Source organism: Peromyscus leucopus, chromosome 6 (genome assembly GCF_004664715.2).
Source record: "Peromyscus leucopus breed LL Stock chromosome 6, UCI_PerLeu_2.1, whole genome shotgun sequence".
Classification (NCBI taxonomy): Eukaryota; Metazoa; Chordata; class Mammalia; order Rodentia; family Cricetidae; genus Peromyscus; species Peromyscus leucopus.
The window spans coordinates 71,297,490-71,319,071 of NC_051068.1; the positions used below are offsets into that span (position 1 = coordinate 71,297,490).

At 43.8% G+C, this 21,582-nt stretch overlaps 1 protein-coding gene across 3 annotated transcripts in view; it reads right to left on the reverse strand.

Annotated features, from left to right (window-relative positions):
* Window positions 1-19,873, reverse strand: part of LOC114680910 (Golgi pH regulator) — a 38,560-nt gene extending 18,687 nt beyond the window's left edge. Inside the window, exons 1-7 of one of the 3 annotated variants that reach the window (XM_037206916.1) lie at window positions 19,694-19,873; window positions 8,188-8,247; window positions 6,853-6,956; window positions 4,023-4,129; window positions 3,341-3,442; window positions 1,682-1,802; window positions 519-599 (exon numbers count right to left, since the gene is read on the reverse strand). In XM_037206916.1, the coding sequence (XP_037062811.1) occupies window positions 519-599; window positions 1,682-1,802; window positions 3,341-3,442; window positions 4,023-4,129; window positions 6,853-6,956; window positions 8,188-8,247; window positions 19,694-19,735 (617 nt within the window). In that variant the 5' untranslated portion in view covers window positions 19,736-19,873. Of the gene's footprint in view, window positions 1-518; window positions 600-1,681; window positions 1,803-3,340; window positions 3,443-4,022; window positions 4,130-6,852; window positions 6,957-8,187; window positions 8,248-19,693 lie in introns of those variants that run through there. The other 2 variants (XM_028854084.2, XM_028854086.2) reach the window with 2 other exon arrangements.
* Between the last annotated feature and the right edge of the window lie 1,709 nt (window positions 19,874-21,582).

Below are 21,582 nucleotides of genomic sequence, written 5' to 3' on the forward strand. Positions count from 1 at the left end.
AAACATACCGCCTTCTCTATGGGGTACACGGGAAAACATACCTCCTTCTCTATGGGGTACATGGGAAACATACCTCCTTCTTTTCTATCAGGGTATATGGGAAAACATACCGCCTTCTCTATCTGGGTACAGGGGAAACATTGTAACAGAAACAAAAACAACAATGGCTAGAAAACTTAGAGGAGTTGGAGAAAAATAAGCAAAAAAAAAAAAAATCCAAGTCAAGCAAGGGGAGGTTTGCAAAACTGTAGGACAACAGCCTTAAAGTGCCCGTCCTCGTCCTCTGCACAGTGACACTAAATAAAGGATTGAAAACAATAAAAAATCCTCCAGATACCAAACATTACTCTAACAACTGATCCGAAGGGAAATGTTGAAATTCAGAAAGCAGAACTTGAGAATTTTCTTTATCTAAGGTGAGGTCACGTCTTCGGTGGTACACGACCCCAAAATGAAAACGAGTAAAAAGACACACACCCTCTGCAGCTCTTCACCGTGACCACGTGGGCCCGCCTCACCTTTTCTTTTTGCTTATGATCATGTCCATGGTCTGCAGCAGCCGCCGCTCCAGCGCCAGGATATCCGTGTCAGTCACATTCCTGCAACGAGCAAGACCTTAGCGATGCTCCGGGGTCACACCCGTGGGCACCACGCAAACAAACCATCCGGCGAAACGCGAACCCCAACCGCTACTCAACAGCTCCAGGGCCCGTTTTCCAGAAAACATTAAAATGACTCCACTAGGCTAAAACGCTTGTACTGTCGCTTCTTACAGCTAAATTTCCTGTTGTCCTAAGCAGTAGAGGGGACCCCAAGCCCTCACAGTCTTTCTTAGCTTTGACCCAGACACATTTAAAATACGTTTAATGGCTACAGAGATGGCCTGGGGTTAAGAGTACTGGCCAGGCAGCGGTGGCACACACTTTAATCCCAGCACTTGAAAGGCACAGGCAGGCGGATCTCTGTGAGTTCAAGGCCAGTCTGGTCTACAGAGTGAGTTCCAGAACAGTCAAGGCTACCCAGAGAAACCCTGTCTTGAAAAATAACACCAACACCAAAACAAAACCTGGAAAATGAACAAACAAACCTGAGGAGATTTAAAAAAAAAAAAAAAAAAAAAAAAGAGTACTGGCCACTACTACAGAGGACCTGGGTTCCTATCACCTACATGGTGGCTCAAACTGTGACTCCAGTTCCGGAGCAGCATCCTAGACTTTTTGTGGGCACCAGGTGTACATACAATGCACATACATACACACTGACACTTGTCTTCTACTATTCGACGGTAAAGAGGAAGCAGTTTACTGAAGTTGGGAGAAGGTGACACTGTTGTCCACTGGAAATGTGCACTTAAATAGCATCAGGAAAGGGCATCAAATCTGTTACTTAATAAAGGAGCCAGATGTGATGGCACATGCCTGAATCCCAGGGTCCAGGGGGTTGAAGTTGGATAGTCTAATTTAAGGCCAATTTGGGCTATTTGCTAAGTTGCTTTTTCAAAAGAAATAAGAAAAGAAAGTGACTGGTTGGAAAGGCTTCTGATAAACACCCACGGACACAGAGGAAGAGGAGAATACAAAAGCAGTCCTAGATCTAATATGTGAATATTAAATATTAAAGATGTGGCATGACACACATATTCCAGTAACAGTGAAAAAGAAAAGAACAAAGTATGCTTTACCTAAGGAAGTAGGACATGTATGTGTACGGGCAGTTGACAGCACCAAATCCGGAGAGCAGAGCCATGAGCGTCACCCCGATCACGCCCACCCGGCTGATGAGCTGTTCTATGGACAAGATCCCTAAAGACATGAAAACACATTAAGGCAGGCAATCCACACAGAGCGGTGTCCAGCTGCACCGAGAAAGCCAACATTACTTAAAACATCGACCAGTACCTGCAGCTTATACAAGCCTAGCACAACGTGTGCTTTAGATTTATTATTTCATTTATTCATTTATTCATTATTTCATTTATTAATTGTGTATATTTCACCCTTGTGTAGGCCTGGTGCCTGCAGAGGTCAGAAGAGCACTGAATCCCCTGGAACTGGAGTTACGGATGGTTGTGAATCATCACATGGTTGCTGAGAACCAATCCAGGCCCTCTGCAGGAGCAGCGAATGCTTCTAACCTCCAACCTCCGAGACGGCGCTCCCGCTGATCAGCATGTTTTTAATGATTAATGACAGGCTGCTGAATTTTGCCTTTCCTTATTATTTGAAATGTCGCAACAGATATTGCTATTTATTTTTAAATATAATTAGTTCCGCTACATATGCTTCCATTACTTTGTTGATTTCCTTATCTGTTTGCATGCATCCGTACCACAGCACACATGTGGTTAGGGACATGTGGGTCCCAGAGACGGAACTCAGGTCATCAGGCTCGGCAGCAGACGCCTGTGCCTGCTAAGCCATCTCACCAAATGTCCATGTGCTTTTAGAGACCACATGTTCCCTCTGACCAAATGAAGGAAAGAGTTTCTTCCCCAGATCCAAGCTCCCGGGTGCTGGGCACACATGGAAAGATGTTGGGAGGCGTGCAGACTGGAGGCACTGGCTCACTGGCATCCATTCCAATCCTGTTCTAGCTTTTCCTCCTGTACTGCGGCATCCGGAGAGCACAAAGCTCTTGCATTCCCAGACTTTCTTGAAACTAAGGCTCAAATGTTTGCAGGTTTCACCAAACTGGCATGCCCATGTGAGACATGAACAGTGGAGGGGTGATGAGCGGCTGGCTGGCTGGGCACTTGCTGCCAGGCCTAACCACTGAGTTGATCCCTGGGAGCCACAAGGTAGAGGGAGAGAACTGACGCTTGACCTCCACTTGAGTACCCTGGCATGTGCAAACCCACACACAAGTGTCAAGACAAATAAAAAAGGTAGGGCCTATCAGGAAGGCATGCTCTTTTGGAGAACAGTGACACCCAGGCACCCCCTCTCCCTTTTCTGTATCTCCTGGCGTCATGAAGGACGCTTTCTCTGCCACGTGCTCTCACCAAAACGCACTTTCTCTCCACAGACCCAAAGCAACAGGCTAACTGACCACTGACTGACCTCTAATACTGTGAGCCAAAACAAAGCTTTCTGCGTCTTAAGCTGATTAACTCTTGTTACAGGAACAGAAAGTTGACTGGCATATTCATGTCTGCTCTACAATTCCTATGTAGCCGAACTAGCATTCGATGCCCTTAGAAAGAAGGAAAAATTTTATTTTCAAGTCAAATATTTTTGAGAGAAATAACTTGCTCTATTTCCCACAATCAAAGTTTAAAAGGTTATTTTTTTTTTTTTAAATTAGAAAATCAAACCCTTCTACCCATTCCCACTCTACTCACCATGCTTTGGACTGAGTATGGGAAATGGATCTCCCAGCTTCCAGAAGAAGTACATAAAGGTCAGCCATAAGAGACAGGAAAAGAGCAGGCGCTGTTTGTGTACTGAGATGGGAAACGAGACTGTTAGGGAGGGCAGTTACTAAACAGCTTATTACAAATATGAGTTATGTAATTAACATGCAAATGATGGAACTATAAAATTCTTTGCAAAAGCATTCTTACCACCATTAGAAAATCTTTTTTTTGTGTGTAAATAGGAAATTTTATATTTTAGTTAAGAATTTCTTCTCTTACTCAGTTTTTTATAAATATTGTTTTCATTTATTCTTTGAAAATTTCATAGTCTGGCAGGAGACACAATCGACTTTCCAGACAGAACTTATTTTACACTACTTTAAGATGCTGTGCTGTCCCCAGATACCAGTGTACAAGAGATCCAGGAATGAAGCTGTCTGTAATCCCTCACAACAGCATGCATCCCAATCTATGTGCTGTCCCAGATACCAGTGTACAAGAGATCCAGGAATGAAGCTGTCTGTAATCCCTCACAACAGCATGCATCCCAATCTATGTGCTGTCCCCAGATACCAGTGTACAAGAGATCCAGGAATGAAGCTGTCTGTAATCCCTCACAACAGCATGCATCTCAATCTATGTGCTGACAGAGAAGGCAAATACTCACACAGTTGGATGTTACTCACGATAAAATAACCAATGTAGAAAGGTACCATGAAAACCAGGATGAGCAGAATTACACACAGGTTCATTTTCCAGTGGAAATAACGGGAGCTGAAACCAACATCAGAGTCATTTGCCGGGAAGGCCGCTACCCTCATTCTGTTAGTACTCCAAAGAGCCCCTGCTCTGGGAGCCCATACTGAATACGCCCCATCTACTCTGCCAATTAGGCTCAGCACAGCTGGGCACCTGGACTCCAGCACTTGGGAAGCAGACACAAGAGAATCTTTGTGAGTTTGAGGCTAGCCTGGTCTCAGTAGGACACTACTGAAAATGAATAGCCTTCCCAAGAACAGGAGAAAATTATTTCAAATCACCTATCTAAATAGGACTTTCTTTCTGAGATGCATAAAGAGCTCTTATAACTCAGTAGTAAAAGTAGCGCAGTTAAGTATACAACTGGCAGAAAACACCGTTCCAAGGCAGAGGAGTCACCTAGCATGATGAGGCCCAGGTTCAATCCCCAGTGCCGCAAGGGAAAGAGGAGAACAAAGTATAAAAGTAGGCAAAAGGTACCTGCAGATTTCATAGGATTTCACTTAACAATGTCCTGAATCATACCCTTCCCAAAGAGACTTCCACGGGTTATGGAGGGCCGTCCTTACCGTTTTCCCTTATAAATGGCAGGCATCAGGAACAAAGAACCTGTACGTGACAGTGAGCCTACAGGGAAGGTCATTTAGTGTAGGTGTGTTTGTTTGCTCTCTGAATCAACCCAGCTAGAATATCTAGAGAGGCAAAGGAGCTGTATATCCTGTAGGCGACCTACATGGTACTTCAGCTGGCTTCTGGAACATGCTAGGAGGCAGCAGATTTGAAATCTAAGTGTTATTCGTACTGCCAATCAAAAGTCAACCACACGACCACGGGGCCAGAGAGATGCGCAGTGATTAAGAGTGCTTACTGTTCTTTTTTGTTTGTTTGTTTTTTTAGTTTTGTTTTGTTTTTTGGTTTTTCGAGACAGGGTTTCTCTGTGTAGCTTTGCGCCTTTCCTGGAACTCACTTGGTAGCCCAGGCTGGCCTCGAACTCACAGGGATCCGCCTGGCTCAGCCTCCCAAGTGCTGGGATTAAAGGCGTGCGCCACCACCGCCCGGCCTGTTTGTTTTTTTAAAGATTTATTTATTTATTATGTATACAGCATGTATGACTGCAGGCCAGAAGAGGGCATCAGATCTCATTACAGATGGTTGTGAGCCACCATGTGGTTGCTGGGAATTGAACTCAGGACCTCTGGAAGAGCAGCCAGTGCTCTTAACCGCTGAGCCATCTCTCCAGCCCTGTGCTTACTGTTCTTGCAGAGGACCCAGGTTCAGTTTCCAGCACCCACATGGTAGCTCACAAACCACCTGTAACTCCAGTGCCAGAGGATCTGATGCCCTCTTCTAGCTAACCTGGGTACCAGGAATACACATGGTACACTTAATGTACATGTAGGTAAAATACTTATACACATAAGGAAAACCTGTCATATGTTTTAGCTGGTCTTTTGAGCAGAAAATAAAGTGATGTTCTTTTGAAAAAAAAAAAAGGATCCAAACAATACTCTGCATTTGAATAGGATGCCATACACCCTCTATTTAGAGATAAGTCACAGGAAAATGCATATTCAGAGGCAAAACTCTCTCTAAAAAGCTATTCTGAATCTAGTGAATGCAAGATAGACCACGTGATCAAGGTCCACATATCTGTCCACAGCTGGGCCAAATGCTGGTGTAAAGAAACAGGTAAAAGTGCAGAAATGTTTCAGCCTCAACAAATCCAGCCTGAAAAATGAACCCAAAGCAGAACCAGACTTTAGGGGCGCTCATTCCTGCACTCTACAGTAAACTAAAGAATATGAGAAATGCACACCAAAGGAAGACTGCTTCTAACTGTCCAGGACTAATGAGGAGTTCCAGGTTGAGGGGCACAGTGTACTACAAAGAACAGGTGTGTTCTCACCACAACTACTGCTCAGATCCAGGGTCAGCAAACTAGGACCCCACACCTAGCAATTTTCACAGGATGTTTCATTGGGGCAGGGCTAGACTGTTTGTTTACATACTGCCTGTGGCTGCTTCTGCTTTATAATGGCAGATCTGAGGATTATGGTAGACACCCCATGGCTTACAAAGTCTGAAATACTATCTGGTCCTTCGTAGTAGAAAAGTTTGCTAAATTCTACTCAGAGAGTAGTAAAACGTCTATCTTGTGATAATGCAATTTAGCAAATAGCACAAAAATTACCTGTCCATTCTCCATAGCTCATCCAGACAAGGTCTGGATTATTACAGAACAAGTCTGGAAGTAGGGCTCTAAGACCAAGCCCAGGAATTACTTTAAGAAGACATTTTCAAAAACATTCTTCGTTCAATCCACCTGACTATGTGTAAAAGTAACTAAGGTAGCTAAGAACCAGAGATCAGTCTTCCTTGAAGTCCTCAAACAGCTGAGGAATTTTGATCTTTTCAAGTAGTGGTCAAGTTGGGAGGCACAGCTAGCATCCAGTCAGAGTCGGAGAAGCAGAAGGCTGCTAGGAGGGAAGCCCAGGACAGAGGCTCCTTGTAGCCTCACGCTCTGCAGTGGGTTCTGCGGAGCTGATGGTCAGGGCCGTTCCTCTGGAGACTTCTGTGCTGAACCTGTTACTATGTGGCTGTGCTTTTAGTGATCACCGCGGCTCCTGGGACTAGCCTATAGCCATAGTAGATCCTCTCTGCCATAAGATCCAGGTGACATGTCTACTGTAAATAAAGGCCACACACTTCTGGGGAGAGGCTGTAGGACTGGCACTCACCTGCTGTTCAGAACTCCCAAGATTTCAAAGATGATAAGCTCAAACATGGTGCAGGAAAAGGCAAAAGTCACGGAGAAGATCACCTGCACGACATACTGACGCACCTGTTAAAAGGCAGATGCAGAAGCCAGTCATTCCATTGCCTGCATCCCGAACTGGTAATCTTCCCATGACAAGTCTGAAAACCTGTGCTGAATTCTCTAGGAACTCGGGTTAAACGATCGAAGTGGGCAGCACTTGGGAATCATGGCTACTCCTACCGGAATCTTCCGGTTGGGGATTTAAAGCACAGGAGGAGGAAATGACGGGGCCATAAGCAGCATTTAGATTCTCGATGTCAATGACAAAAAGAAAAAGATCTGTGTGCACATGTTTAGTGTTAAAAGGAGTTCCTCAACACTACATCAGCTCTGGAACTTTCCTGGGAGGCCTTATAATATACAGATTCTCTAGAATTCCTGGGCTCTTCCAGATGGTTCCCAAAACTCCTCAGGAGGCTTACTATCAAATGTCTTCAAAATGCCCCCTGAAATGTCCAGATAACTAAGAAGTAAAAATTATATTAGAAAATGTCCAGCACACAATACAGTTCTTTTTTGAATCCAAGGCTTAAAAGAACCAGAGTAGTTTTGGGATTTGGGTATTAACTTGAAGGCTGGCAATTGTAGACTGAAAGGGAACTTCCTCCTTAAAATACGCATCTGCTCTTGGTCCTATCATGTCTATGGTCCTATCATGATTAAGGAATGGGCTTCCTTGTTCTTCAGTGTTTTTTTTTTTTTTCTTTTTCTTTTTCTTTCTGCTTTTAAATCACCTAAACCCATAGGGCCTGGTGGTACATGCCTGTAATGCCACCACTTGGGAGGTTGAAGCAGGAGAACTGTTATGAGTTACCGGTCAACCTGAGCTATATAGGGAGTCCCAGGCCTGCCTGAGTTACACAGCAAGACCTTGTCTCAAAAATCTTTGATAGGTAAGTTAATAAGTGATAGGTAAATCAATCTATTAGTGAAGCCTGATCATAATATGTAGTTTCATAATTGCACATGCTTGTTTGGCACAGGTTTTCTATCTGAGGAAGTGAATGCAATCTTTTTATTTGTTTTGTTTTGTTTTGTTTTAAACACAGGGTTTCTCTGTGTAGCCCTGGCTGTCCTAGAACTCACTCTGTAGACCAGGCTGGTCTCGAACTCACAGAGATCCACCTGCCTCTTCCTCCCAAGTGCATGGATTAAAGGCATGCACCGTCACTGCTTGGCAATTTTTATTTTTTAATGGAACCATTTTTTTTCTTCTGTTCTAAACAAACCAAAGCATAAAATGGTTTCTTCTCACCTCATAGTCTTTAAACAACTGGCGCATGAAGAAAAGCCATCCAAATCCGAAAAACAGTATCTAGGGGAGAAAAAGCAAAATGTCAAGTTACATCTTCTTTTGACAAATGCCTCATAGAAATTATTTTATGATAAAATGTCTGCTAACTAGACAGTTATTTTTAGAGATTAAAAATAAGATCCATTTATAACATTGGAAAGAGACACTTAGAAGCTCTTAGAATTTTTAAATCATTTATTGTATAGAATGAGTTTTAAGACAGACAAAAAATGGAAATACATATATTTTTCCATAATGCTATAAAACCAGTTTATAAGCTAGAGAAGTCAGCAAACCAACAAGGGCTCTACTCAGCGTCAGGCTGGTGCCACGGGCCATATGCTAACTGAGTAGAATGTCAAGCTTTCACAGAAATAGAGCTATGTATTTCCCAGAAAAAGAATTCTGGTGCATTTATGCTCCTTATGGCTCTTCCAAATGATCATGAAGTGTTTCTGGTATAGGATCAATTCCAATTCCCACTTGTCTGATTACCTGTTACCCACACGCTCAGGAAAACCCAGCCAATTGGCAGTCACCTTTATATCGCAATGATAATTGCTGACAATAGCCCAGTCCAAGCCCTACTGAACCATACCTTGCCTACCCATGATATTTGCTCAGCCTCCTGTTTCCGCAGAGTCCACCTATTATCTATTATCCTCTGATGCCAGCACCCTGCACCCAAGTAATGGGTTTCCATCATTCTTTCCCTACCCCTTACTCCAACACCTCCCAGACTTAAATACTGTAAAAGCTCTAGCTATAAAATGCACTGAGTGTCCAGGGCAGGTCTTACCATTCTGTCATCAAAGCAGGAGCAGTAACAGAGGGCCAGTGCCAAAACCACAGTTTTGGTTTTTCTGTTTGTTTTTCCCCCCTGAGATAGGGTTTCACTACGCAGCCCTAGCTGTTCTAGAACTCACTCCGTAGATCAGACTGGCCTTGAAATCACAGAGATCTGTCTGCCTCTGCCTCTAAAGTGCTGGAATTAAAGATGTGTGCCATCACTGCCTGGGCCACAGCTCTTAAAATAACATATAAAAAAAGTAGCTACCACAGTTAGTTAATCTTCCATTCTATTGGGCATGATAAATTTAATTCAGTAGCTATATACATCTTGATTGGCTTTGAAAATTATAAATTTATAAACTCAAGTTCCAGTTGCTTTTGGGATACTATCTTACAAGGACTCCAAAGTACAGTATGGGAATTAAGGAAGGGAATGGCTCAGTTGCCTTTAGCCTACTGGCTATGGGTGAGATAGGACCTCTGTTGGTCTTTTCTATGTTGAACACACAGATTGCAAGCCCAGTGCCACTTTGAGATCTTTGGCAGCAGTTAACTCTGCAGCTCACGCATGATTGAGCCAGTATGATAATGACTATTCAGAGATGGGTAATGCCTGGGGGGTGCTCACCAACCTAAGACAGAGCATCTGTGTGGCCTGGGCAGGCGTCTCCATGATGGGTAAGGTGACCTGCTGACATCCCACACAACCCAAGTCGGAAGCTCATTTTTTAATAAAAGGGGGACCTGTAGGCCCCTGGCCCCCATTTTGGGTAACTGTTGCCTTGCTTGCAGACCTTGACCTTGATGTCTTCCCTATGCTAATTCCCTGCCAGGTTCCACCCTCTTGAATGCTTAAGGGAAGTTCCTTGTCTGTGTATCCTGAATAATGGGCATTAACAGCTTAGATGCAAGACTGTAAAACATCAGTAGAGAACTTATGCCCTCCAGGGTTCTCCCATTGTGCTGTAAGCTTGTATTTAAGACCTCCTCCCTCCTTCAATAAATGACATTTGGCATTTAAAATTTATATATATATAAAATTGAATGAATACTGCGAATGTAATCTATGAATACCACAAATGTGATTAATATTATGAGTGTAATTAATGAATATCATGAGTGTAATTAAAAACAAACAAACAAACAAAAAACCCCAAAGACCGGGCTGTAGTGGGTAGCTGTTCCAGCTTTGACCTGGAAGTAGTACCTCTAGTGAGGCTTCCAGTAACTGCCATGCCTACCTATGACCTGCCCCTGGGGCGAGGCTGAGACGGGAGCCCTTAAAACCCGAGATCCGGATGTGCTGGCTCTCTAGGTTCTTTGTGATCCTGGATGCTGGATGGTAAACCAAGCAGAGTTCTCCAGAGAACACGGCTGGACTGCACTTCACCTCTCCTGGATCCTGTAACCAACCCCTCTATTGGCTGTAAGTTACCCCAAAATAAACTTCCTTTTTAATTATGTGGAGTTGCCTTAATAAATCCCCATAATACCAGGCCAGGCGGATCTCTGTGAGTTTGAGGCCTGCCTGGTCTACAGAGATCCAGGACAGGCACCAAAACTACACAGAGAAACCCTGTTTAAAAACAACAACAACAACAACAAAAAAAAAAACCAAAAAACAAAAAACAAACCCAAAAATCAAACAAAACCCAAACAACAACAACCAAACAATCAAGGCCACAGGTGAAGAACACTGCTACTGAGAAAGAAGCAAACTCAGCAGCAGGTCGTGCCAGCCAATCACAAACTGTGCCTCTGCATGTTGCACATGAACACACAGGACTGTGACAGCACACACAGACCGTGACAGCACACACAGGACCTACATGGGTTCAAACCAGACCAAATCCTAGCTCTGAGTTCGGGAACTGGACATAGAGCCCCACCCCCAACCAAGAAGCTGTTTGCAATTGATGCCTGCTGGCAAAGAGAAAAGAATTTTCTCCAATGGAGGTCATGGTATGCCAGCCACACCACAGGGCCCATGCTCAGGAACAGCTTGCCAACACAGAACAGACTCCAGGCCTCGTTTTGCTGGTTTTTTGGTCTTACTGACTTTCTTGTTTTGAGAGAACATGCTGTAGGGTGAGTAGGGAGGTGAGGAAGCTCTGGGAAGAGTTGGAGGAGGGGAAAGAATACGATCAAAACATACTGTATGAAAAAATTATCAAATAGAAAAGAAACATATGTACTTCTGGCAGATGCTTCACAACAGACTGACTTCTCATTAGCTATCGCTAAGAAGTCTCTCTGAAGTACTGCCACAGTGTCCTGGAAGTCCACAGCAGGAGAAGAGCTCACTGTGGAGCCAGTTTATAAGTGAGCAGGGACCAGCGAAGCCAATACTGACAGCAATGGTGGCTGCTGCAGCCCCAGACAGAACAATAACCAGCCTGAGGCAGGGTCTCTTGGCAGTGGCCTTATCAGAGGAGCAGCAGGTGGCAATTGTGAGGTGTCAGCCCACCAGGAGGTGAATCCCTGATGGATGAATCTCAGATAGGCAAGGCCCCAAGACCACAGACTCCAGAATATCTTTTGCTCCTGCTGTGCCTTTACATGTTTGCCGCTGCCATCTTTCTCTGGTATCTGGCATGATGTGAATGGGTGTGGGGAGATCCCCACTGCCTGTGATGTAGTGTGTTTATCTCATGGAAACACCCCATTCTACTGGGCATTTTTAGCTGCGGATTATTATGAAGATGATTTCTTCTTAAACTGTATTGTCTAATTGATAATAATAACATTAGTTCAAATAGATTTTTTTTTTTTCGAGACAAGGTTTCTCTGTGTAGCTTTGCGCCTTTCCTGGAACTCACTTGGTAGCCCAGGCTGGCCTCGAACTCACAGAGATCCGCTTGGCTCTGCCTCCTGAGTGCTGGGATTAAAGGCGTGCGCCACCACCGCCCGACCAAATAGAATTTTGATGATAAAAAATAAAACAAGGAAGTGTCACACAGCTAGAACACATGAGTTTCTTCTATTAAGGAGCTGTATAGACTGTGGCTTAGATTAATGATTAAGAATAACAAATGGGTCCCAGTAGCCCAGCTAGTTTAAATTCTTCTAATCTTAATGTTGGGAGTTATGTACACAGGTTTCAGAGTGCATCAAAGCTGAAACAAAGCTTTGAAAATAAAGTTAGACTAAGATGTTTGTGTTAAACAGCTTTGAGGTAAAAAAACCCAAGAAGATAATCTAAAGTTTTAGAAAGGCATGTAGTTGAATGGGAAACTCATTAAAGTCAGGGAACAAGAACAAAGCAGCCCAGTTATTGGCTGACGTGCCTTTCTTGCTAGGATTGGTTGATGACCAAAGGCGATGATTAATTCCTTGTACCCATTTCTGCCCTCAATCTCCTGATATAAGAAACTATTGAGTGGGTATGCACCCCAAAGATCTAAAGCAGAGCTGACTGATTCTTTTTCATATATAGAAGTTTAGGTTTGTGATTCCTTTAAGATTCCTTATAAGATTACCTTTCAAGATAAATAATAAAGTGATTGGCCCCTTTCTTTGTAACTGCAAAAATGCAGCCCGCCAGTAAAAGACTATCTTGCTTGCTTACACACGGTTAATCTACAACAAGTTGCTTGGGTATGAATGTAGGTTGGTTCTCAGGATAATTTGTTTTTCCATCTGTAATACATAAAATGTTTAATCATGTAAGGGATATGGAAAACACTTTTTTTTTTTTTACTTGTATTCATTGTAATCATTCACTTGAAAAACAGAATGTAATCACATGGTAATTTTTTATATTGCCTGAAAGATTTTGCTGGGGTATATAAGCTGTAAGGGAAAGAATAAAGATAGAGTTAAAATGGGTTAAAAGAAAAAGATCAAGAATGAGAGTTAGAAGGAAAACATCAGGAATGAGAGAGTTAGAAGGAAAAGATAAAGAATGAGAGAATTAGGAGGAAAACATTAAGAGAGTTAGAAGGAATTAGAAGGAGAACATCAAGAATGAGAGAAGGAAATCACCAGGAAAATAAAGAATAGAGAATGCAAAAGAAGAATAAAGAAAAGGTCTGAAGGAAACCATCAAGAGAGTGTGTGAGTGTCTTTTCCCTAACCCCCTCAGATAAAGGAGTCATAGTACGAGCTGCCGACTCCACGGATTCCCTTTGAGTCCTGTACTGCTAGAGGCTGGTCCCCCAGGCAGCAAAAGTCTCTGTGAAATCCTGATTCTGGGACCATGAACCAAAAGATACCAAAACATACACGGAAGAAACAATAGCATCTTCACCAAATGGTGCTGGGAAAACTGGATGTCCACATACAGAAGAATAAAATTAGACCCATATCTATCACCTTGTACAATGGGTAAAAGACCTCAGTGTAAACCCTGAAACATGGGAACTGCTAGAAGAAAATGTAGGGTGTATCCTGTAAGATACAGGGGTAGGACAGGACTGTCTGAATAGGACTCCTCCTGCCCAGGGATCGAGGAAGACACTGAACAGTGGGACTTCAGAGAAGCAAAAAGTTTCTGTACAACTAAGGAAACAACCTGGCAGAGAGGAAGCCTTGGTGTGGAGAGAGTGTGTCAGCTATGTATCTGACAGAGGATTAATATCCGGAATATATAAAACTATAAATAAACTAAATTAATATCTGGAATATATAAAACTATAAATAAACTAAAAAATAAAAAAAATCTCCAAAATAAAGCTGTTCTAAAAACAGATCTATACAGAGTTCTCAAAAGAAGAAACAAAAACAGCTAAGAAATATCTCAAAAAATGTTCATCATTCTTAGCAATGCAAATCAAGGCAACTTTGAAATTTCATCTTCCCCAATCAGAAAGGCAAAGATCACAAAACAAACAATAACAAAGGCTGAAGGATGATGTAGTGAAAGGGGAACCCTCATTCACTGTCGGTGATGGCAAATTGGAGCAGATATTTATGGAAGTCAATATGGAAAATTCTCAAAAAGCTAAAAATAAATCTACCATATGACCCAGCTACACCACTCGGTGACATACTTCCAAAAGATTCAGAATCTTACTCTACACACATTTGCTCAGCCAGGTTCATTGCCACTCTATTCACAATGGCCAGGGAGTGGAGACAACATAAATGTTCTTTAACTGACGAGTGGATAATGAAAATGTGGTACATACAGACAGTGGAATACCATCCGGCTGTAAAGAAAAGTGAACTCATGAAAACTGCAAGTAAATGGATGGAGCCAGAAAACACCATACTGAGTGAAGAAACCAGACCAAGAAAAACAAAACATGTTCTCCCTCATCTTTCGGCTCCTAGCTCCAAATCTTCAGATGTGAATATATAACCTGGAGGAATCACAGAAACCAGGAAATTAACAAGGTACTGGAGAGAAGGATAGCAATTTCCAGCACCTACATGGCAGCTCACAACTGTGTGTAACTCCAGTTCCAGAGGACCTAACACCTTCACATAGACATGCATGCAGGCAAAACACCAATGCACATAAAATAAAATAAATTAAAATGAAGTTTTGCCATTTGGGCTGACAATGTTCTCCACAAAAGCCATAGACCATCTAATAGAAACCTGGCACCAAGGATAAGAAATCTCTTTCAAGCTGTTGGTCAGGAAAGTCCAAAGGACTCCCAAACAATACAGGTTACTGTTGTTACCCTTGGTAACCCCAAACCCCACTCAAAGGCTGGAGGTAAATCCCCATCACTGAAGAACCATGCACTTTGGACACAGAACTCGGATTTGAGCTGGATCTGATCTGAAAGCTTCATCCCTAAGGTACACACACACACACACACACACACACACACACACACACACACCCCTCCCTCAAAAACTCTTCTTTCCTTCTTGTATTGGCTGGGAATTTTATGAATAACATTCTTTTATGCCCTTTCTATTGACTGGAGCAGGAGTCTAAATTCACGAGCAGGTCAGCATAAACTATTCCAGCCTCTTGTGCCCTTCCGCCAAGCAAACATTTACTTAGACACAACTTCCCCTGGCTCTGTAGACACATGTTCTTTCATACCGAGACTTCTGTGGTCCTTGACAGGAACTCTCTCCAACCCTCTCTGCTCCCAACCCCACAGTCTTAGTGAATACACTGCTCCCTCTGGAAGACCTTCTCTAGCTGCCCAACTACAGAAAAAGCATCCTTTTGTATGATCCTATTCTATTTTCCTTATGAAGGCACTGATCACACAGTTTTGTAATACTTGATGAAATATGTTAGGAATTAAGAGCTGTCACAATAAGGACTATGTTTGGTTGGTTGTTCTTTGTAAATACTCCCTGTAAAAAATGTCTGTAGTATTTCCATGTGAATTCCATGTAGAATTTCCACTAGAAATTCAAAGATGAGTAAGGCAGTCATCATCCTCAAAGAGCTTACAGTACAGTGGTGAAGACACTAAATGATGTAATATGAGCAGTGAAGGGACATGAGCCTGATACTATAAAACATACAATGAGGGATCAAACCGATCTCTATAGGGTTATTAGGTTTTCTGGAGGTGATATCGAAGAAGGTTGCAATTTGAGGTGAAATCCTACTATGTGCAAATTTGGGGAGTATTGCATTTTTCTACAGAGATTCCAAGGTTTTTAATTATTAAAACATTAAAAACCATTCTTGATGGGCAGTTGTGGTGTACACTTTTAGTCCCAGCACTCGGAGACAGAGGCAGGTGGATCTCTGAGAGTTTGAGGCCAGCCTGGTCTACAAAGTGAGTTCCAAGATAGCCAGAGCCGTTACACAGAGGAATCCTGTCTGGAAAAACAAACAAACAAGCAAACAAAATCAGGCAAGTAAAAGGCAAAGGTGGTAGGGTGGTAGGGACAGGCAGATGGGGCTTTCTAGACAGCAAAGATCAGGAACAAAGCAGGTATGTGGTGTTGGCACTACACAGCTAGGTGGTGCCAGATGTCTATTAAATATGAATAGGTAGGAAAAGTCCAACATGCTACCTAAGGAACTTTAACTATTCTGGAAAGATGAGAGTCACTGAGGCAGGAAATGGCATGGCGGGCTTTGTTTCATATAATGACTACGGTAGCCTCTAGGGGTCTGTTTGAAGGAAACAACTCTGGGAAGGAAAACATTATAGGAGGTTGTTGGAGGAACTCAAACGAGGGTGACAAAGCCCTGAGTTAACTAACACTGGTCACAGAAGAGGAGGCCACAGACTTGAGAACTATTTTAGAAGGTAACATCAGCAGGAGGTGTCAAGGATGACAGCAGACATGGGACCTTCGGCAAGAGAAACTATGATGAGATAGGGAATGGGAAGAGACACAGAGAAAGACAGAGAGAGAGAGAGCGTGCTTTAATGAGTTATCAGGTGCTCATATGACATGAGCCTACGTCAAGTTGGGCAGCTAGGAATGGGAGAGGTCTGTAGGTCAGATGGAGGTCTATATGGTTAGATGGGTAACTTAAGGAACAAAATCTGCAGCAACAACTAAAACAATCCAGAAAAGCAAAACAACAAAAATCAAAAAACAAACAAACAAAACAAAACAAAACAAAAAAAAAAAAAACCAAACCAAAAACAAAAACCAAGATAAAAAAGATGGGACCCCAGACAAGAAAACCAAATAAAAAATTATGTTTTATAATGAGATAGCTATGCAATGGGAAGAGAGACAGATATCTAGCTTTGATGTGTTATCATGTGCTCCACCGACAAAGCCTGAAAAGACTTTTAAATTCCAGGCACATGAATGAGCAGTTGCAGCTGGTGTGGCTGCCCTGGACTGTGACTGCCCAGAGAGCGAAGCAGGAGGCGCCTCTGAGCCCAGAAGTTTGAGGTTAGGTTTGGGCAACACAGTGAGACCCTGTCTTAAAAAAAAAAAGAAAAAGAAAGGAATTCGAGGATTTATTATATCCAGGATAACTATGAATTCTGGCAAGATATACAGAAGGAAAAAACAACTTCAATTTTTTTTTTCAAATAAACTGGAACCTGCATGGCTTATTAAAAAAAAAAAAAAAAAAAAAAAACAGTCTTAGAATTGTGTAAAGTTGATCCTTGACCTTGGTTTACAGTGTACTGCTGGGACTTACGAGAGTACTCTGGAACTGATAAGTCTGAACAGCTCAATTAATGGCTCAACACAAGATAGGTGACAGTCACTTTTATGATTGGCAGAACCGTTCTCAAGAATTACCTGGGAAAGACACCTTTCTTGGATATTTATTAGCAGTTAATATGTGCCAGGTGCCAGAGATAGTACAGTGACTGAGAAAGCAAACATGCGCTCTCAAAGGGTTTATTTATCACCTACGAAGGGGATAACAAGTAATTACAAGACAGTATGGCAGCCATGGGGAAGTCAAGGGTACCGTGGCGAGATGAACAGAAACATCAGTCTAACCTGGTCTGGGAGAGAAGTACTTGGATATCCAGGCTGAGACCTGAAGGCTGAACAGCAGTTGTTCCGGAGAAAGAGGGAAAGGGATGAGGAGAAAAAAAAAAGAGAGACGAGACTCTGGAAATTTGGAGGCCCAATGGCACAGTCAGGTTAAGAAACTAAAAGCAGTCTAGGAAGCCTATAGTATAAAATGGACATGGCGAGTGAGAGCCAAGGCTAAAGAGCTAAAGTCAGCGTCTAAAGGTGGAGGCTGTGCAAGACACACTGAGGGCTTTGTTCTTATTCTGTGGCACGATGAACAAAATGTCAGGGTAACGAGTTTTATAAAATGTAATTTTATGTGTGTGTGTGTGTGTGCACATGCACGAGCATGTCAGTGCGTGCCGCATGCACATGCAGAAGCCTGAGGACAACTTTGGGAGCTGGTTCTCTCCTTCCAGTGTGAGCACCAGGAACCTAACTCGGGTCGTCAGGCTTGTGCTGGAGTGCCTGCACCACTTAGCCGTCTCACCGGCCTGAGGCGATAGGTTTGATATGAAGCCTCCGATTTTATTTCAAATAAACCTTTCCGTTCAAACAAAACGGGAAACGTGGTGTATGTGTTGCTTTCCAGTTAACCACATTCCCTAGGGAGGTGCTTTCTAGTAAACCAAGACTTCCTAGGCCTCTACTCTGTCAGCAACTGGGTCAGATGCTAGGGAATACACGACAGACTGAGAAAGACACTACCTTGGATTTCATGAAGAAGAAAAATAAAACAGAAATGAAAGAAAGTGGCTGGAATAAAAGGCCACTTTGGTTATTGATAAGGGGCAAGTAAAGCCTCCCTGAGGTGACACTTTTATTTTTATTACTACCTCAATGATGATAAAGTAGCCACATATATATATGGGCAAGAAACACTTAATACAAAGGATTGTTTGAGTTTTAGATCTCAGCAGTTTGTTCAGCTAAATTTAATATTTCATGTGGATATATCTGTAAAAGTTAAAGGTTATGAATTTAAGGCATAAAAGATTAGAAAGCCACGTTCTTGGGTTAACTTTTGAATTATATTCATGTTACTCTCTCAGGCAAAGGTGCAAGGCAATTTTCTACTTACACTTTTATTTTTGTATTCTTAAGGTGCTGGCAAAGGACACTGGGTTTGGCGCATTCTAGTCAAGTGCTATACCACTGAGTTACAACCTCAGTCCTTTGACATTTATATTTTTCCATGAAAAAAATGCTAACACTTAAAACTTAACTATTGTTATTTTTCTTGACTCCATACTAAAGCTAAAAACCACTCTATGTTGTTATCAAGGACAACAGAGAGGTGTAGAGAGGTTCTAAGCAGAAAGGCAAGGCCGTGTGTCCAGAATTTTGGGTATTTACACATTTGAAAACTATGCTGGCGACAGAAACAATCAAATGTACTTGAAAGGTATTAATTTTGAGAAAGGAAAAATAGTTATTGTACGAGAGTGGTGGAACGGAGTGGCTTTTGCTTGTTTCATATTTTCTCAAGTGTTGTTACCGAGGTTTTCAAGGGGCAAGGGCAATTCTCCGCAGTGGGAAGCATTAGCACTCAGCAGCACAACCCTAAATGTTTGTAGGGCCTACACCCAAGAATGTACCTTACTTTAGGTTCCTGAAGGGAACTGTTTCACTTGCCGTTCGGATGCGATGAAGAGAAAATCTTTTACTGGAAAGAGGGGTTAAGAGCAATAATCGGAAGGAGCTTCTGGTAGTCAACCGTTATTTAGTGAGTGCTTGCATTTGGGGGCGAGTACACAGCCATTCACATAAAAACGTACATGACGTCAACACCGTGATAAACATTGGCGGCGGCGGGGGGGAGTCCTCGAGAAGCACGAATGCTAGGGAAGGCAAGAGGCTCACTAGATGAAGCACAGCGGAGCAGGACTGGTCAGTGGTTTACACTCGCTCAGTTTTGTGTAGGAGTAGATGTCGATTGTACAGAAGAATGGAGGTGGCCAACTGAGAAGAAACGAGGTTCTGACGGCGACCAGCAAAGAGTGAACAGCAAGCAATGGGCCTCCCGCCGGGAGCCACACTTGCCACACTTCTCCAGACTCCGCGCTCCGCGGCGCAGCCCGGAAGCCTCGTGGCGCCGTGGGCACTGCCCCCCACGCCTCACCCCGTGGCACGGGCCCCCGAGCTGCTCCCTCCCCAGAGCGGACCCACAGCGTCTGGGGATGGGGGGGTGGGATGCACGCTAGGTGAGTGACAGGGCCACAAGGCAGCCCTAACCACCCGGGCTAGGGACCCGGCTGAACAAATCCGGGTTCTCCCGGGCGCCATCGGGCGGGCGGCGGCTCACCTGGGAGGTGATCATGATGCTGGAGTCGATCAGGAAGCTCATGGCGAAGCCTCGGGAGGCCCATGCCCAGCTGTCTACACCTCAGGGAAGCCGCAAGGGAAGACAGTCCACCTGCTGCAGTAGACGGCCTGCACCCTGAGCCATCCGGGCTGCTGGGCGCGTGCTGACGCCATCAAGCTGCGCCCCAGCCAGCCAATCGGCGGCCGCCTCCCCTGTTTGCACAGCAGGTGAGGGTGGGCGGGGCTGAGGCGGCGCTCGGTCCCGCCCGCTGACAGCGGCTGCGCAGGCTGTAGAGCCCGGAGCAAGTGCGGGTCTCTTTAGTAGGCGGAAGGCGGCTAGGTAACGTCTTGATTTAGGTAGTTCTGCCATCCGATATACTGCTCATGGCTAAAAGCACGGAGTTAGCAATTCCTGGGCTGGGAGCTGTGCGAGGCACCGAGCTACATCCCCCAGCACTGCAAATAATAAAAATAAGTTAATGTAATGAGTTAGACTTTAAATCAACCCATGTGTTGTAAATGTTGCCGCTTTTACTTGGTTTAAAAACAGTGTCACATCTACAGGTGAAGGGACGGTGGACAGGCAGGTAAGGTTTTAATCAGACATAGTTAACCGTGTAAATGTCTGATATGACGAAAAGTACACCCCCCATAGTGAGTGTGCGCTCACTGGACTCTAACCAGACCTCCGGTAATAGTTCAGCGCTTTGGGTTGTGAAGTACTAGGCGTGAGTGAGACCCACAACTACGGCGCGGAGCGGGGTGCGCAAAGTATTGGAACATGATCAAAGGCGATGCCTTGAAAGGACAGGAAGAGGGAATTGAAGGCTCGGGAATATGAGAAAGAATGGGCAACACTGATACGGCCCCAAGGGATGTGTGTAGGGCAAAGGACTGGAAGCTACATGAAGGCAGATTTTAATTCAAAATAAAGAATAATTATTTAGGAGTCTGAAGGTGGGTTATTGTTAGAAAGTAGTTTCCTCCTTCACAACAGACTGTGTGTCTGTGGCTTAAATACAAAGTGACTCACATCCCCCCACTCCTACACACACACACACACACACACACACACACACACACACTGGATCCTCATTTCATGATTCATGAAGGATCCTCGTTTCATGTTCTGCCATAGGGCTTATTCTTTTCCCACCAGAACCCGAGGTAGTTTTTATAACCACTGTGGTCTCCTAGTCCAAGAAACTGGCTCCAGCTCCAAATAACCCTGGGTAAGAGTGGCTGTAGCCAAGGCTGCAGTCAAGACCTGGGTGTGTGTGTGTGTTGTGGGGAACACTAGTATCTAGACTCTGCCTGCCCAGATTACTACAATATGAAAAAATGAGAGCACTCCCTCAGGTTGCTGCATGTAAAGAGATCTGCCTTTCTTTGATCTGCAGTCTGTCTTACCAAGTGGTCTGTTCTAGTTAGGGTTACAATTGCTGTGATGAAACACCATGACCCCCAAAACAATGATCAGAGCTAATGCAGAGGCTGTCACGTGGTACATCTTACTGGCTTCCTCAACCTGCTTTCATATAGCCCAAGTCTACCAGTCCAGCTGGCTGTGGTGGCACATACCTTTGATCTCAGCACTGGGAGGCAGAGGCAGGAAGATCTTTGTGAGTTCGAGGCCAGCCTGGACTACAGAGCGAGTTCTAGGATAGCCAAGGCTACACAAAGAAACCGTGTGTGTGGCGGGGGAAGACTACCAGCCCAGGGGTGGCACCACCCACCATGGCCTGGGCCCTCTATTATCAATCACTAATTAAGAAAATGCTCTACAGGCTTGCTTACAGCACAGTCTTACGGAGGCATTTTCTCAATTGAGGCTCCCTCCTCTCAGATGACTTTAGCTTGTGTCAAGTTGACATAAAACTAAGCAGCACA